This window comes from Nomascus leucogenys, chromosome 2 (genome assembly GCF_006542625.1).
Source record: "Nomascus leucogenys isolate Asia chromosome 2, Asia_NLE_v1, whole genome shotgun sequence".
Classification (NCBI taxonomy): domain Eukaryota; kingdom Metazoa; phylum Chordata; class Mammalia; order Primates; family Hylobatidae; genus Nomascus; species Nomascus leucogenys.
The window spans coordinates 151,308,440-151,324,272 of NC_044382.1; the positions used below are offsets into that span (position 1 = coordinate 151,308,440).

Genomic DNA, 15,833 nt, shown 5'->3' on the forward strand with positions numbered 1-15,833 from the left:
GAAATGGGGCTGATCACCACAGTTAACCCTAAGCGCCTCGCACCGCAAGTCCCTCTGCTTGTTAAATAAATACAATGTATCTCTACACACGTACAATAAAGACACGGAAACAGTTAATCCCCTGCTGCAGCTGCTGTTGAAGAGAATGAAATCAGGACCCAGAGAGGTTGAGTCACTGGCCTTGGGACACACAGGACCCTTTCTACGTCTGCTGGTGACCCAGTGACCCCTGCCGATGGTGGGAAGGGGCAGAGCAGGCCCCAGACTGTCCGCGGGATGATGCATTCACTAACGGGTTCTAGGAGACCGGGACGGCTCCTCTTTTCCCTCTCCAAAATTAGAACGCGGGGGCCTGAATGGTACCCCCAACTCAGGCCTGTTCGGGACTGTAAATGGCTTTCTTGCTTAGTCGCCCCTTTTGAGGGGGTCGGACAACCCTGAACGGCGCCGGCAGGGTGCCTGCATCTAGGCTGGGGCTGCCCTCACTGCAGCCCTGGAGTGGGGGGTTCCTCTGCCTCCAGGGGCGCCCGCAGCGTCCTTACCTGGCTCCTCCCGCGTCCTGATTGACCTTTACTTAAAGACCAGCTCCAGCCGCTGATGGGTTTCGGCGGGTCCCCCAGGAGACCCTTCAGACGGCTAGAGCCGGGCGCGCTGCAGAGAGCCCCTAATTGGGGCAATGAATCATCTCGCGCGGCTCCGGCTGGACACAAAATAGATAGAGGAGCCGGCCGCTATTGTGCGCAGTTTGGGACGCGGGGGGAGGCGGCGGCGGGCGGGAGGGAGGCAGGCTTGGAGGAGGAGGGCGGGGGGAGGAAGCGCGCGGGGAGGGATTCCCCCGCCCGCCGCGCGCCCGCCCTCCGCCCCTCCCCGCCCCTCCCGCCCGCCGCCGCCCCGCCCCCTCCTCCCCAATTAAATGACCCCACGCCTTGGCAGGCGCCGGAGCTCGCACATGCGGCTGCCGCTCCAGCCGCCCGGGCCCCGCCGCAGCCGCCGCAGCCGCCGCCGCCGCTGCGTTCCGGGCGCGCTCGCCGCGGCGCCGCCTGGGCCCGCGCCGCCGCCGGGGGGGGCTCGGCAGGCCCGGGGGGGCGCCGCTGCGAGGGGCCGTGCGCCCGCGCCCGCGCCGGCCGCCCGCCGCCAAACTTTGCGGCGCGCACACATGCTCCAAGTTGGGCGCGGCGGCGGCGGCGCGGGCGGGAGCTGAGGGCGGCCCGGGGCGCGCGGGGGCCCGGGCGGGCGGCGCGGCGCGGCCATGAGCGGGCGGCCGGCCCCGGTCTCCCGCAAGCAGCGGCTCATGGCAGCCGTGGGCGAGCGGGCAGCGGGCGGCGCGCCGCTCTCCTGCTTCATCTGCGGCGGCGGCATCGGGCGCGGCAAGGAGCTGAAGCTGCAGGTGAAGCAGCCGGCGGCGGGCGCGGGGGCCCCGGCGCAGCCCTTCTTCCCGTTCCTGCAGCAGCAGGAGCCGGCCCCCGGCGCGCGCGAGCTGTCCCCGGCCGACGGCTGCGTGTTGGTGTGCGCCGTGTGCCGCTGCTTCCTGGGCGAGCAGTGGGCCGCCTTCGAGCGCGCCCGCACGCCGGTGGACAAGCGCATGTACTGGCTCAAGCGGCCCCACCAGTGCGACGCGGGCGCAGGCGGCCGCCGTGGCGGCGCCGGGGCCCCCCGCGAGTGGAACGTCGCCTACGCGCTGGGCAGCGCCACCGGCGACGACGACGAGGACGACGGTGGCGGCCCCCGGCTGCGCGGGGCTGCGGAGGAGACGCGAGACTCCGACCTGTCGGAGCTGTCGGACACTGACCCCCTTTCCGAGCCCGACCCGCCCGCGCGGGACGCCGCCAGCCCCCACCAGGACGGGGCCCCAGGACCAGGGCCTCGCGGGGGGCGCGGCCAGGAGTGGAGGCCGGCTCCGGGACAGGGCGCAGAGGCCTCGGCGCCGGGGCGCGCGGAGGAGGAGGGGCTCCCCGCGAAGGCCCACGCGGATGGGGAGCCCAAGGCCGGGGTTAGGCGCCGGCGGAAGGGGGTCGGGAGGCACTGGGTTCCCGAGGCCCGGGCCAGCGTCCTGAGGGGCATTCAGGATCCTTGGCAAGGCCCTCCTGTCCAAGAGGCCCCTGCAGACGGCATGAAAGGGCCTCCCTCGGGCAGAGCCACTAAGACCCTGGAGAGCAGGCCGCTGGGGGAGAGCCTCCGGGGCTTCTGCACCTCCGAGGACAGTGACGTCAACATCACCAGTGGGGAAGAGGACCACAAGGAACAGCCTTTCCCAGGCGTCTGCAACCCCAAAGAGAAGGACAACAGTGGCCGTGTCCCCCGGGCTTTCCTGGACAGCCGGGCGGCACCACCAGAAGGCCTTTGCTGCTACATCTGCGGGGCCCCGCTGTCCCCGGCCTCGCACCACCAGGTCCACGTGCAGAAGCAGGAGAAGCTGGCTCAGGCCCCGTTCTTCCCCTTCCTGTGGCTGCACAGCCCGCCCCCAGGGGCACAGCCCATCAGCGAGGGCGGCAGTACCCTGGTGTGCGCCAGCTGCTTCTCCTCCCTCACGCAGCAGTGGCAGAGCTTCGAGCTGGCCAACGTGCCGGTCCTGCAGCGACTCTATGTGGTGCCCCTGGACAGCCACGCCCCCGGCATGGCCTCCAAGGGTAGGAGGCTCCCGAGGGAAGAGGGCCTGCCCTCCGGGTCCCTGCGAGAGGCCTGCTACCTCTGTGGGGAGGACTGTACCCCGGATGCCCGGGCGGTCCCCTCCAGGATCCTCAACGGCAACGCCAGGAGCGCCATGCATTTCCCCTTCCTCAGCCTCCTGCCCTGCCCACCCAACGCCCAGGGCCCCAACAAGCGCTGTGAAGTCCGCAGCTGCCCCAAGTGCTTCAGCGTCCTGGAGGATGTCTGGGCCCTGTACCGGGCCTGCCAGAACGAGGAGCTCATCACCTCCGTGCAGGGCTTCCTGGGCAGGTACCACCAGGCCTTCTCCGCCTCCGACCCTGCCCTCTCCGAGCTGCCGGCGTCGGCCCAGGGCGGCCCCGTGTCCATCTGCTACATCTGTGGGGCTGAGCTGGGCCCCGGGAAGGAGTTCCAGCTCAACGTGAACCCCGCCAGCCGCTTGGGCGAGAAGGAGCCCTTCTTCCCCTTCCTCACCGTGTACCCGCCTGCCCCTCGTGCCAGGCCTGTGGACTCCACCGGCCTGGTGGCCACCTGTGTGCTCTGCTACCATGACCTGCTGGCCCAGTGGCTGCAGCATGAGGCCCGCAGCTCCCACCACGCTGTCAGCGCCTGGTCCCGGCAGTACCAGGTGGAGACGTTCGTGTGCTTCTTTTGTCAGCAGGAGAAGAAACGGTGTCTGGGGTTGAAGTCCGTGCGGGTGGCCCGGCTGCCCCTGTTCCTATACACCCTGCGAGCAAGCCACAGCCTGTTGGTGGATGACGGACAGCAGCTGATCATCGGCGCTTGCGTGGAGTGTGGGACCCTGGTGTGTGCGGGCCAAGGGCTCACCCGCCAGGGACCCATGAGCTGGAGCTCCCCAGTGGCAGCAGCGACGAAGGTAAGCAGCAGTTTTCGACTCATCTTAGACGCTTCCTCCAAAATCTATGCAGGGAAGGGAGAGATGTTTTCTGTTCCTTAGAAAAACTCTGAAGGAGGAGTTTTCACTGGTTCTGTGCGGGGCGTTCCGGGGGAGGTACCCTCCCTGAGTCACTGGGCTAGTGCTTGGTGGGTACGTTGGCCTGGCTGACCTTGGAGACATGGGACAGCGGTCAGAGGAGTGGGGATCAGGAGTGGTCTTAGGGGAGAATAGGGCACTGCTGAGAACAGCAGGCACGGGCCTGAACTTGGGTGTGTTTGCAGTGGGATCTATCAAACAGAGGAAGTTTGGGGCATGTCTGTCATCCGCCTGATAACATTGGTAATTAGTCCAGCCGTGCAGGTCACAGAGAGGTCTCTGTGCTCACCCGGTTTGAAACACATCAGAGGTGGAAGTTCCTCTCCGTTCTAGCTCCCGTGTGACTTGGCTTTTCCAGAGTTTTCCACCTAAGTTCACACTGTTCCTTTGAGACTGCTTGCTTTACGGCTGAGGGAAACAGGGTTCCAGACATGGGGGTGTGGAATTCCAGGGACAGTGGCCTAAACAGACTTTTTCCCCAGCGGGAAGAGAGTCTTTCTTCTCTGCAAGTCAGCTGTGCAGGAGGCAGACGGGAGGCCTGGCACTCTCCCTGTTTATAAGGCGCCTGCCTTCCCGCTGCCCGCCCGCGAGGAGCCAGACGGGGCTCACTTAATTTGGGATCCGGCTTTGCAAGGGCCCAAGCAGGAACTGCCCCCGGTGGGTCTGGGGAGGTAGATGTAGGCGTCTGTGAGTGGCAGTCACCAACCCGGCCACCGGGGCATGGATCTGCATTTCTGCCAAAGACAGTCAGTGCGACTTGTTTTAATCAAACGCCTGCAGTGGCAGCTGCTGGCCATGTGTGGGCAGAGGGACGTGTGGATGGGAAAGGTGGCGCTATCCTGTGCAGAAAGGGTCATTCCACCCTTGGAAAGCTTCCTGATCCTGCCTCCCATCTGCACGTGTGGGGCACGGAGGTGGGCTGTCTGGGGGACATGTTCACTTATTGTGGCTGCACCCGGGAAGTGCGCTCTGCCATGATTTGCCCACCTCTCCCCCGATACGCGGTCCCCGTCTTCACGCTCTACTCAGATTTCCTTTTCTACCGATGACAGCTTTGGACTTTCAAGCTGTCTTTGTGGCTTTGGTGGGATGGTCTCTCATTTTAATTGGACGAGCACATCGTCTCCCGTCACAGATGCTGAAGCTCTCTTCTTCGGCATATAGCAGTGCAGCCTATGGGAATCAGAAGAGCTGCAGTTCCCAAAAGGGCTGAAACTGGCGGAAGAGAACAAGTTTTGGAGCAAGACTGACCCCAGTTCATTTGTTCCTTACCATGGCGCTGCGAGGCCTTCTCATCTCATTTTATAGATGAGTCCATCAAGACTCAGAGAAGTCAGACGACACTCAGTCAGTAGGTATCTGAGGCAGATTTTGAAATTCTGCCCTTTCTTTTGCTAAGTACCTGTGAGTTAGTTTCTTATCCTGGTGGAATGTCAGTTTCCTTGGTTGAGAATTGGAAACGTACCACCTGCTTTGTAGGGACATGGTGAGAGTTCATTGGATTGGGGGAAATGTAAGTTCCCCCAGAGGGTTAGGTCCTTGACATATAGTGGGACCCTCACATCCTCCACCCTGGCGCATAGGAGCAAATTCTTCTTGGATGTGGGTTGCTTCTATGTGCGAGATGCTCGCTTGCAGGCTGGGTGCCAGTTTTACACCTGGCAGTGGTGTTTCAAGGGACAGTCAGAACTCTCTGCAAATCCTCAAACACAGGGTTTTGCGCAAAATATCCACATTCTGATGTATTTTCTCATGCGGATTTGCTCACGTGTCAGGAGTTGATGGGATGCTGCCCGTCGGCCTTGACCGATAAGAACTCCAGGAAACAAGAAGCCGCCGTTTCTCAGGCAGCTGGGAAGGGGGAGTGGAGAGTAGTCTGGTGTGGATGGGAATGCAGGCTGGTGTCTGCCCAGAAGGGGTCAGCATGGGTTTGGCGAGGTTTCATGCGGTATGGATGTGTGCTCCGTTCCCTAGAACAAGTTAGTGCATTCGCTCCTTACCGTGGCTCTTGAGGCCTTCTTATCTCATTTTATAGGTGAGTCCACCAAGATTCAGAGAAGTCAGACGACACACAGCCAGTGGGTATCTGAGGCGGGTTTTGAACCTGCTTCTGCTCCCTAGGCCCTCTTCCACCAACTGCCTGGAGGAGGTGGAGCTTGAGTCAAGCCTCAGAAAAGAGGTAGGATTTGTTGGAATGAGGCAGGCAGACAGGCCCAGAAGCAGGGGTGACCTGTTCAGCCTCCGTGGGCAGGAGGTGCCTGTTGGGGATGAGAGGAAATAAGGTTGGAGTGAACTCCAGGCCTTGAAATCAGGAATAGGAGGTTGGATTTGAAGTTGAAGGCTCGGGGGAGCAATAACAGTTTCTTGAAAGAAAGTGGAACGGACTGAAAAGAGATCTGCTTAGAGCCCAGCGGTGGCAGCAATCCAGGTGGGTGGTGAGGCCCCTGGGGCACGTCTGCCCACAGAGGGGACAGCTCTGACGGGTCTCAGGCTCCCCTGGATGGAGGGAAAGGAGAAGCCTCAGCTCTCAGCTCCCAGGGAAGCACGATTGACAGCCCGGAGAATGCCGGAAATGCAGCCTTCTGGCCTTCCGTCCTCCCTCCCCCTCCTTCCCATTCATTCAACAAATATTTATGGAGCGCCAACTCTGAGCCAGGCGCGGTTCCAGATGCTGGGGATCTGGTGGCAAGCACAGAGCCTCCAGTGTCATGGGGGAGGGGGACACACACGAGGAGTGGAGGGAAGGAGCCACTTACAGCAGAGCTAAGTGCCGAGAAGTAGCAGAGCAGATTAAACTTAGGACCCAGTGCCAGGGTGGGCATGGGCAGTGAAGGTGGTGCTTGCAGGAGCTGGGAATGAGAGCTGGGGCTCCGGGCAGGGGAGAAGCCTGTGAGCCCCCTGGGGAGGGGGAGAGGGTGGAGGGGCTGTCCCCAAGCCTATTTCCTAATGCCAGCCCCCAAGTTCTTGATCGTCACGTGCATCTTCCCATCTGTCTCTTAGGGGGTGGTTTGAAAATTTAGGTGGGATGACGAGAGCACTGGAAGTTAGCTGCGGGGAAGCCACTCAGCTGGGGACGTGGCATGTCCCAGAACCATGATCTGTGCTGCTTCCTGTGACTCCTCAGTTGTTCCCTATGATGTGTTCATGCATTAGTGAATCAGCTTTAAAACACTATAAGAGGAAACATGAAAAAAATAAAGAGAAGAAAAGAAAAAAAGAAGAGGAGGAGGGTGTCCCCTGCACCTTCTGCTTTGGATAGGATTTGCACTTTTCCCTCCAGCTGGGCCCTGGGTCCCCAGAGAGCACCACACTCTGCAGGCACCTGACTCATGCCTCCTGCTTCACCAGGGCTGTGTTTGGGGTGGCCTGGGGAGGATGAAGCCTGCTCCTCTGGGCCGGGCATCCCTGCCCCAAGGACGGACCCTTCCCTGCAAGCCTCCCAGGGAAGCTCTGTGAAACCCTGGAAAGACCCCGGGGTTGCCTTAAGACAAACCTGGCTCGAATCTTCATGCTGCTGGGAGTCGGCTGTGTGATCCTGGGTAAGACTTTTGCGCTGTCTGGGCCTCAGAACCGAGTGAGCCGGCCTGGGTGAGAGCACCTGGCTGGCAGTAGGAGTGCGGATGCGTTGATGCCCCCTTCCCCCCACCCCCGTGAAGTGCTGCTGGTGCGACGCTGGGTTTCTGAGGTTGGAGCCTCTGCCTGCTGCCTTTCTGCTGGGGTGGGGAACGGCTGTCCCTCCCTTCAGAGCTGGAAACAAGGCTGGCCAGGATGCTGGGGGTGGCATTTGGGGACGTGATAATGCGGGTGATAACCTTTATGGAGTGCGTCCCACCCTCCAGGAGGCGTGCACGCTTCACCTGGTTTCACACATACTGAAGCCTCGCCGCAGCCCAGTTTTAGGAGGTGCCACTGTTCCCTTTTCGTAGATTAGGAAATAAGTCCAGAGAGGTTAAGCAACTTGTCCAAGGTCACTCAGCTAGTAACCCCAGGACCAGCGTCGGGCGTGAGTCCAGCTCTTGAGTCTGTGCTCCAGCCTCTACTTGGTCTTGCCTTTTTGCTTGCTTGTTTTGTTTTGTTTTGAGACAGGGTCTCACTCTGTTGCCCAGGCTGGAGTGCAATGGTACAATATCTGCTGCCTGCAGCCTCCCCCTCCTGAGCTCAGGCAAACCTCCCACCCCCGTCTTGTGAGTGGCTGGGACCGTAGGTGCGCCAGCACGCCAGGCTAAGCTTTTGGTGTTTTCTAGAGACTCCGTTGCCCTGGCTGGTCTCCTAAGCTCAAGTGATCCTCCCACCTTGGCCTCCCCAAATCCTGCCTTTCTGTCCTCTGTGGGTCTCCAGTTGTGGAGGTGGCCATGGCCTGGAGGTGGGGCAGTGGCTCTTAATTTCCTGTGTGTGCCCACCCCTCCTCGCCTCAGCCTCTAGAACATCTCAGGGGCAGGAGTTAGCTCGCGTGGGGCAGAGGCCCTGAGACGCCCCCCTTGGCTGCCTCGGCTGCACCCCTGAGTTTCTTTGCTCACTGAGCAGTGGTGCCCCGTGCCTTGGCTTCCCCAGTGTGGCCCATCTGTTGAGGTCTTAGCTGGCACCTTCCTTCTGTTGCTGGGAGAGCTCCCGTCAAAGATGGGTCTGCTGCATGATGGATTGGCTCTCCCTGCAAGCCAGTTGGCGGGCGGGCCGCCCTTCCCTCTTCCAGGACTCTGTCCGGAGAGCATTCTGGTTAATGGCCCATGCAGCTGTTTACCTAACCATACCCCCAGCCTCTCACTGTGGGGATGCCCCGGCCAGGCCCCCGGAGTGTGGCCTCCGAGCCCAGAACAGGTGTTGCTGCCGCAACCACCTTTCTTCTCTGCAGGGACATCTGAGGTCTGCAGAGAGCGTCTGTCGTCACCCGCCCATCAGGCCACGTGCACATCTGTTTCCCATGCTTCCTGGCTATCTGCGCCCACGCGGTTCCCTGCTCCTCAGGGGGTCTGGCTGCCCCTCCTCCCCAGGCCCAGGCTCTTGGAACACCTGGTCAAGACTGATTGGAAGTGGGGACCTTCTGGAAGGTGCCACAGGAGGCAGCCTGGCTGGGGCTGGCACTGGCACCCTCTCCTTGGCAGCAGCTGGAAAGTGGCCAGGCCCTTCTCAAACTCAGAGGAGTGAGCTTTCCAGATGTGCCCCTCCTAAACCCGGAGGCAGTCGGAGAAAAGCAGGTGAAGGAGGAAGTGAAGGCGAAAGGTCTTCAAAACTTGGCCTCCCCTGGAAGCGGGAGGGGGAAGGGGTGAAGCTGGAGGAGCCAGGGTCTGCAAAGCTTCTTGGTTCCTCCTCTGCTTAGATCTCTCAGGATCTCATCCTTGTGAGGTTTACTCTGCTGGGAGTGTCTTTGGAGGATCTATAGCTTCTGGGCACATTTCCTTGGCTGGGGAAGACCCCGCGTCCAGAATTCAGGGCCCTCTTCTGCCTCAGGTCCCGATTCTAGTGGGGACACTGAAGAGAGATGCCATGTCTGTCCTCGGAGAAGAGCGTTGCAGGACTTGCCTCGTGACTTCACATAGCCCCAAGTAGGACACTCTTGGGGTCAGTTGTGGAAGGAGCCCCTCCTCACTGGGCGATCTTCATCCAGTTTCCCCATCTGTCAAAGCGACAGGACTGGTCTGCAAAAGTCACAGGCGATTTGCATTGTGTACGTGGTGTCTCTTTCCGCCATCTCGTGCTGTGTTAAGAAGGGTTCTGAGGCCATGTCTGGACTCTCTGGGAAAACGTCTTGTGGTTTATTGGCAGTCTCTGCCGTGAGGCTAGGAACGGGAGCATGACTTCATCTTGGGGCCTGGTTTTAAATTTAGTATATGATGCCAGGACCCCAAAACGCCATGGGGTTCTGTCCCTTGGAGGATAACATGTTAGGGTCAGGAATAATCTCACAGACCATCACTTTCAGACAACGCTATACCCTGGCGGTGCTGGGCCAGGGATGAACTGCAGTCCTGCCTCCCATCCCTGTGCGAGCCTCTACCCTCATCCATGGCTGCCTTGGAGAAGCACACCCATATTCTACCCACTAACTGAACAACGTGTGTCTGCCCTGGGCCGGGCACTCGGGGAGCATCTGGCGCTCTGGGCACCTACTATGACATCAGGCGTCCCCTGACCTCGAGGTGCTGGTGGGCGATGAGAGGTTGAGGGACCAGTGAAGAGGTCCAGCTGTGGCTGTGCAGTGCATTGAGTTCCGTGCTGAGGTCAGGGTAGGGTCTGCTGAGAGCCTATGGCAGGGTGAGAAACAGGTGTGCACAGGGAAGGCTTCCTGGAGGAGGTGACATTTAAGCTGAGTCCTGAAGACTGAAAAGGATTCAGCCAAGTCCGAGTAGGGGCCATGTGCTCCTGGCAGAGGAGCAGGTGTTAAGGCCTGGATGTTGGGGAGTATTGTGCTGGAGAACAGTCATTCTGCATGGAGCCAGAAGAGGGGACGGGCGTGAAGGGTGGGCAGGACCAGCATTCCCGGTGGTGTTTGGAATCCCTGGATGCACACTCGAATCAATGTCAATCAGTCTGAATTTAAAAATACCAACGACAGGGCCCTGCCCCCCGGCCTGTTAAATCAGGATGTCTGAGGGGTGGTCCCGGGCCACGGTATTTTAAAGCTTCTAGAAGATTCAAGTGCAAGGGTGAGAACTGCTGACGGACGACATTGTGGGCACAGCTGAGGAGTCTGGGATTTATCCTGGAAGGCCACGGGAAAACAATGCCTTACCACGTTTCAGCCTGTCTTTACTGAGTGCCCATTGTGCCTCAGGCACTGCTCTAGACACCAGGACCCAGCAGTGAGCAACCAGGCAGGGTCTTGGGCGCAGTGATGGTGGCCAGGAGAGTGGCCAGAGAGAGGGGTGGCAGGGGCCTGCCCCCTGCACAGTGAAGAGTGTCTTGGAGGGGGCTTGAGGTGGGACTGTGGGACGGTGAGGAGGGAGGTGCGGGGGTTGGGCAGGGAGGGACGAGGGGTACGCTGTCCATCGTAGCAGTGTGTGGGGACCCGTCAGGTGGGAATAGGGATGTGGGGCTGCCCTGGAGAAAGCATTGTGGTTTTTGTTGTTGTGTTAATTGTGATATAATTCACACACCCTAAAAGTCGCCCTTTGAAAGTATACAATTCAGTGGGTTTTAGTGTAGTCACAAAGTTGTGCACCAGCATGACTGTCCAGTTCCAGAACATTCCCATCACCCCCCAAAGGAGACCCTGTGCCCATCAGGAGTCATCCCCATCCCCTCCTCCGCTCACCCTGGCACCCACTCGTCTGCCCTCTGTCTTTGTGGATCTGCGCGTTCTGGACGTCTCTTGTGAGTGGAATCATCTCATACGTGCCTTTTTGTGACTGGCTTCTTTCACGCAGCCTCATGTTTTCAGGGTTCATCCATGGTGTTGCATGGATCAGAGCTTCATCCCGTTTTGTGGCTAAGAACGCAGTTGTATGGATGGACCACGTTCTGTGTCCGCATCATCAGAGCGTGGACATCGGCTTGTTTCTACTTTTCAGCTCCTCTGAATCATGCCGCTGTGAACACGCATGGGCAAGTGTTTTGTGTGGACAGATGTCTTCATTTCTCTTGAGTATGCGCCTGGGAGTAAGGTTGCTGGGTCCTAAGGTCACTGGAGGTTTAATCCTTTGAGGACTGTTTTCCCGTTGGGGGTTTTCAGCAGGCAAATGACGTGATAGGGCTTAGGTTTGGAAAAGTCGTGACTCCTTGAAGCCCTGTTTCATCACCTCTGCCAGCAGTCCATCCTCTTAATCCTGGTCTCCAGGCGGTGGATTTGTGATAGTGATCGTTTTTTTGTTTGTTTGTTTGTTTTTTGAGACGGAGTCTTGCTCTGTCACGCAGGCTGGAGTGCAGTGGCGCGATCTCGGCTCACTGCAAGCACCGCCTCCCGGGTTCACGCCATTCTCCTGCCTCAGCCTCTCCGAGTAGCTGGGACTACAGGCGCCCGCCACCACGCCCGGCTAATTTTTTGTATTTTTAGTAGAGACGGGGTTTCACCTAGGTCTCGATCTCCTGACCTCGTGATCCGCCCGCCTCGGCTTCCCAAAGTGCTGGGATTACAAGCGTGAGCCACTGCGCCCGGCCTGATAGTGATCGTTTTTGTTCTCCCTGGGATGAGGGGAGCTGTACTAAGAATTGAGAAGGGGGTTGCATTGGCTCTGGGGGCTTTTGGCTTGCTCCAGCCACAACCCTGGGCATCAGAAGCCCTGGGTTATGGCCCCAGCACTCCCAGCAGCCTTGGGCAAGATGTTCTACCCTGGCTGGGTCTCAGTTTTCCCCTCTGGAGAATGGGGGCAGATGGTAGATGGTAGACTATTAGCCGAGCCCTCGGCTCCTGCACAGATGACAGTCGCTAACCATCTCGTCTTTCTGCATGTGTTGGCAGGGGGCTGTGGGGCAGGGAAGACCTGGGAGGATGGGGTCTGGCCTGGCTCTGTGAGCCTGTGGCTCTCAGGTTCCCTGCCTGGGGTCTGGTTGCCTTGACTGCTGTGTTTTAAACTCTCCTGCCCGGCCTGTCTGGCGTGGAGCCCTTGATTAAATCGGTTGCTGGATTGGGCTTCCTGTGAGAGGTGCAGAACCTCATTGGAGTGGCACAAAGGCCAGGGTTGGTATTCAGCCCTGCCAAGCCAGGGCCTGGGGCAGGTGCCTCTTGCTGCAGCTCTTTCTACTTGGCGAGAGTGGGCTGGGGAGAGGAGGCAGCCCAGGACCCAAAGGCGGCCCCTCAAAGGTCGCCCACTGAGGCCACGCTATCCTGCCCGTCATTAGTGTCATTTGTTGGCACAGACAGGGTATTTAGGTTCTGTCCCTCCACTCCCAAGCCCTCGGGCTCTGATGAGAGCTGCAAGGGGACGCCAGTGCCAGTGGCAGCAGCAGACGGCATTGACAGCATGTGCCTGGTGCCAGCCAGTGTCCTAAGAGTTTTGCCTGCGTTGCCCCACGTGACTGTCTCACTGTCTTATGAGTGGGCTTACCTGTTTTTGTAGACAAGGCAATTGAGGCACAGAGAGGTTAAGTCGCTTGCCCAAAGTCACACAGCTGGGAAGTGCCAGAGCCGGGATCCGCACCCAGGCTGCCTGGCTCCAGCGTCTGCACTCTGTCCTGCTCGTCACAACCCTCCTGAATGGAAAGGCAGGCTGGGAGGGAGACGAAGGTAGATGGGGTCAGGAAGGCTCCCTGGAGAAGGGGTATCCGATGAGTTCTTAGGGTTTAACTAAGTGGCAAATGTAGAAAAGCTTCCTCTTCTGGAATTTACGTACCAGTGATGTCACCTTAAAAAGTCCTGATTTTATTCTTTAAATGTATTCCAGGATGCTGCCTGCCAATTTATTATACTGTAGGAACCATTTCAACGTTTTAAAGACATTTTCAGATTGTGTCGTATTTTACATATAGAAAGAACGTATGTTTCATGATGTTGAACTTGGAAAGCTTAGAGCAGGTAAACGCTGGGCCATGTGTCTGGTGTCAGCCCCAGCTTCCGCAGCTGCCGACAGGGTCCGCTGGCCCCAGGATCCTTGTGGGTCTCATCTGGGCTCCACACTGACACTGGCTAACTTGGTGACCTTGGGCAGGGTGCCAGTTCTCCCCCTCCCTAAAGTCTTCCTATTTCTCCTTGGACCAGAGAGGGGGCGTGAATGGCCCCATGGGCGGATGGTATCATTCCCGCTTTTCAGATAAGGAGGCCAAGCCTCAGAAACTTAAGAGAGTTCGGGGTGGAGGTGCCAGCCGTCATTGGCAGGGCTGGGAGGTGAGGGAGAGTGGCCAGTCCAACACCACTGCCTCAGCCTTTCCCCTGCCCTGGAGTTAAGGGGTGCTTCTGGGAGGCGATGCAGCCCTGGTGGGGGCCTGGCTTCCACACGGCCCTGCCCCTGATTTAGCACAGGAGGGTGCCACCATGGTCTCACATCAGCTTTCAGAAAGGCTCTCAGTTCTGGAGGGAGAGGGTCAGAGGGCTGACTACTGCTGCGGCGTTTTATTCACCTTTCCAGACCCATCAACCTAGTCTCCCACTTCGGGTGGGAAGGTTTGCCGGCTAGGAGGCTTATGTGGGGGAGTGACAGTGATAAGGGCACCAGCTGGAAAGTGGCGTGGGGCCTCCACACTTCCAGACGCGATGGGACTGGCCATGGGGCTGGGAGGGGTCCTGAGGTCCAGACCCAGCAGCAAAGGGAGGCCAGGAGGCACCTGGATGGCAGCTCAGGGTAGGTTAAGGCCTGGATGTCCCGAGAGCATGGTGGGACCTTGCCACAGCTGCAGTGCCAGCTCTGTGAATCTGCAGTCCCTTTGAGCTGGCCTGACCTCCAGGCGTGCCCTTGCCCTTTGAGAGGGACTGTCTCACGGCTGTACAGTGTTCTTTCTCTTGTGCAATTGTACTGACTTCCCAGGAGCCTCTGGACAAGGCAGCCCTGGAATGTCCCGAATGTGGCTTTGTGCTCTGCTTCCAGGCTGCGCGGCATCCCCAGCAAGGCTGTTTACAGCAAGTACGGGGGACTCACAGTGCACAGTGAGGGCTCCTGGGAAGCCCTCCCCCACCCTCCCCGCCCCCCGCTGCCAGGAGTCCGGGTAATCTGGGCTCCTGTGGGAGGAGGAGGTGCCATCCTGGGAATAATACCCACCATCAGCCTCGTACAGAAGGCCAGAATGTACTTGGTGGACCCCAGGGCTTGCAGAATGGCCTCTGGGTTCAGCCGTGTTGTCCGAGAAACTAGGCAGGCTCCAGAGGATGGGAGGAGGGTGGGCCCTGGCCTTCAGGTGGCCTCATGTGTGAGCCCCATGGTGAAAGGCAGCACCCAGAGAAGGTGTCACTCCCCTGGTGGCCTGGTCCCTGCAGGGGGGATTGCTGCTTTTCCCATGCCTCAACCTGTTTCTCTTCCGGAAACTGCATTTTCTTCCTGATTTGTAAATGTTTGGGGTCAATGCAGGGTCCGGTTTTCTGAGTGCCCAGGGGTGTGACTGTTGGATGCCTCCTCCAAGAGCACTTCCCATTAACGGGAGAAACCTGGAGCATGCTGGCTGCTCACCTGTCCCTCGGCAGGTGACAGGGTGAACTGGGCCTTTCTTTAGGGCTTAAGACCTGGTGCAGTGCAGGTCTTCGGGAAGTCAGGCCAAGCCAACAGGCATGCTGGGGGCTGCCTGCGGGGGAGGGACAGTGGATTGTTGAGGGCTGCACGAGATGGGAGTGAAGCCCCTCCTCCCCCAGCATCCACAGGGTGGGGTAGTTTTGCCCCCACCACCCCTCTGACCCGCACACCCCGGCACACCCGCCTCCCTCTCACACACACGCACCTTGCACCTCCTTCTCATGCACCACGCTCACACACTTGTATGCATACACATTCACATGGAAACCCACCCGCACATTTGTATGCACACTCACTGTTGCACATGCGGTCATGTGCATTCATACGTGCATCACTCACGTGCACACTCACACTCTCTCACACCTGTGCCCACATGCTCACATGTGTGCTCTTCCATGCACACCTGTACCCTCACACCCTCACCCCCACATTCTCTCTCATACACCTGCACAGTCATTTCCATGCACACACACCCGCATGCCCTCACACACATGTGTATGCACACACTCCCACACACCCTCTCTTATCATGCACACTCAGGCACACACGCTCACATTCTTGCCTGGAGGTGAATCTGGCAGGGCCCGTGTGCCAGCCTAGCTCTCACCTGTGCCACTGGTTCCTCTTGGCCATAGGGGTGTCTTAAGACACAACTTGGCACAGACTCTGGAGTCCAGCTGGGCTGCACCAGGAAGGAGGTGGGCACAGTGGCTGGGGAGGAAAGGTGCAGGGTGGGATTGGAGAGGCTGGTGTTCCAGAGCCAGGGCACCTAGATTCCTCCCTGCTCTGCCTTCACCTCTGTGGTCTTCTGGGTTCTCATCTGTGACCCCAGAGGGTCCCTTCTGATTTGGTGATCTGGCCCTCCTCCATGCCCTGGGGCCATTTGGACTCAGATACATGTTTGCACTTGTCCTTCTCCGCTGTGTGACACTGGGTAAGTCGCCTGGCTTGTCTTAGGCTTGGCTGTAAAGCTGGGACAGGAATAATGGCTCACCTACGTGGATGAGATGATTATCCCCATTTTACAGATGTACAGGCTGAGGCTCAGAGAGGTGGAGACACGTGCTAAGGTCAGAGCTGGGGAGTAGCAGAGCTGGCATGGGATC

The 15,833-nt window shown here is 59.2% G+C and overlaps 1 protein-coding gene across 3 annotated transcripts in view; it reads left to right on the forward strand.

Annotated features, from left to right (window-relative positions):
* The first annotated feature begins 1,501 nt into the window (after window positions 1-1,501).
* GSE1 (Gse1 coiled-coil protein) overlaps window positions 1,502-15,833 on the forward strand; it is a 500,133-nt gene continuing 485,801 nt past the window's right edge. For all 3 annotated transcript variants that reach the window (XM_030819556.1, XM_030819565.1, XM_030819573.1), the window contains exon 1: window positions 1,502-3,523. In XM_030819556.1, the coding sequence (XP_030675416.1) occupies window positions 1,583-3,523 (1,941 nt within the window). In that variant the 5' untranslated portion in view covers window positions 1,502-1,582. The remainder of the gene's footprint in view (window positions 3,524-15,833) is intronic.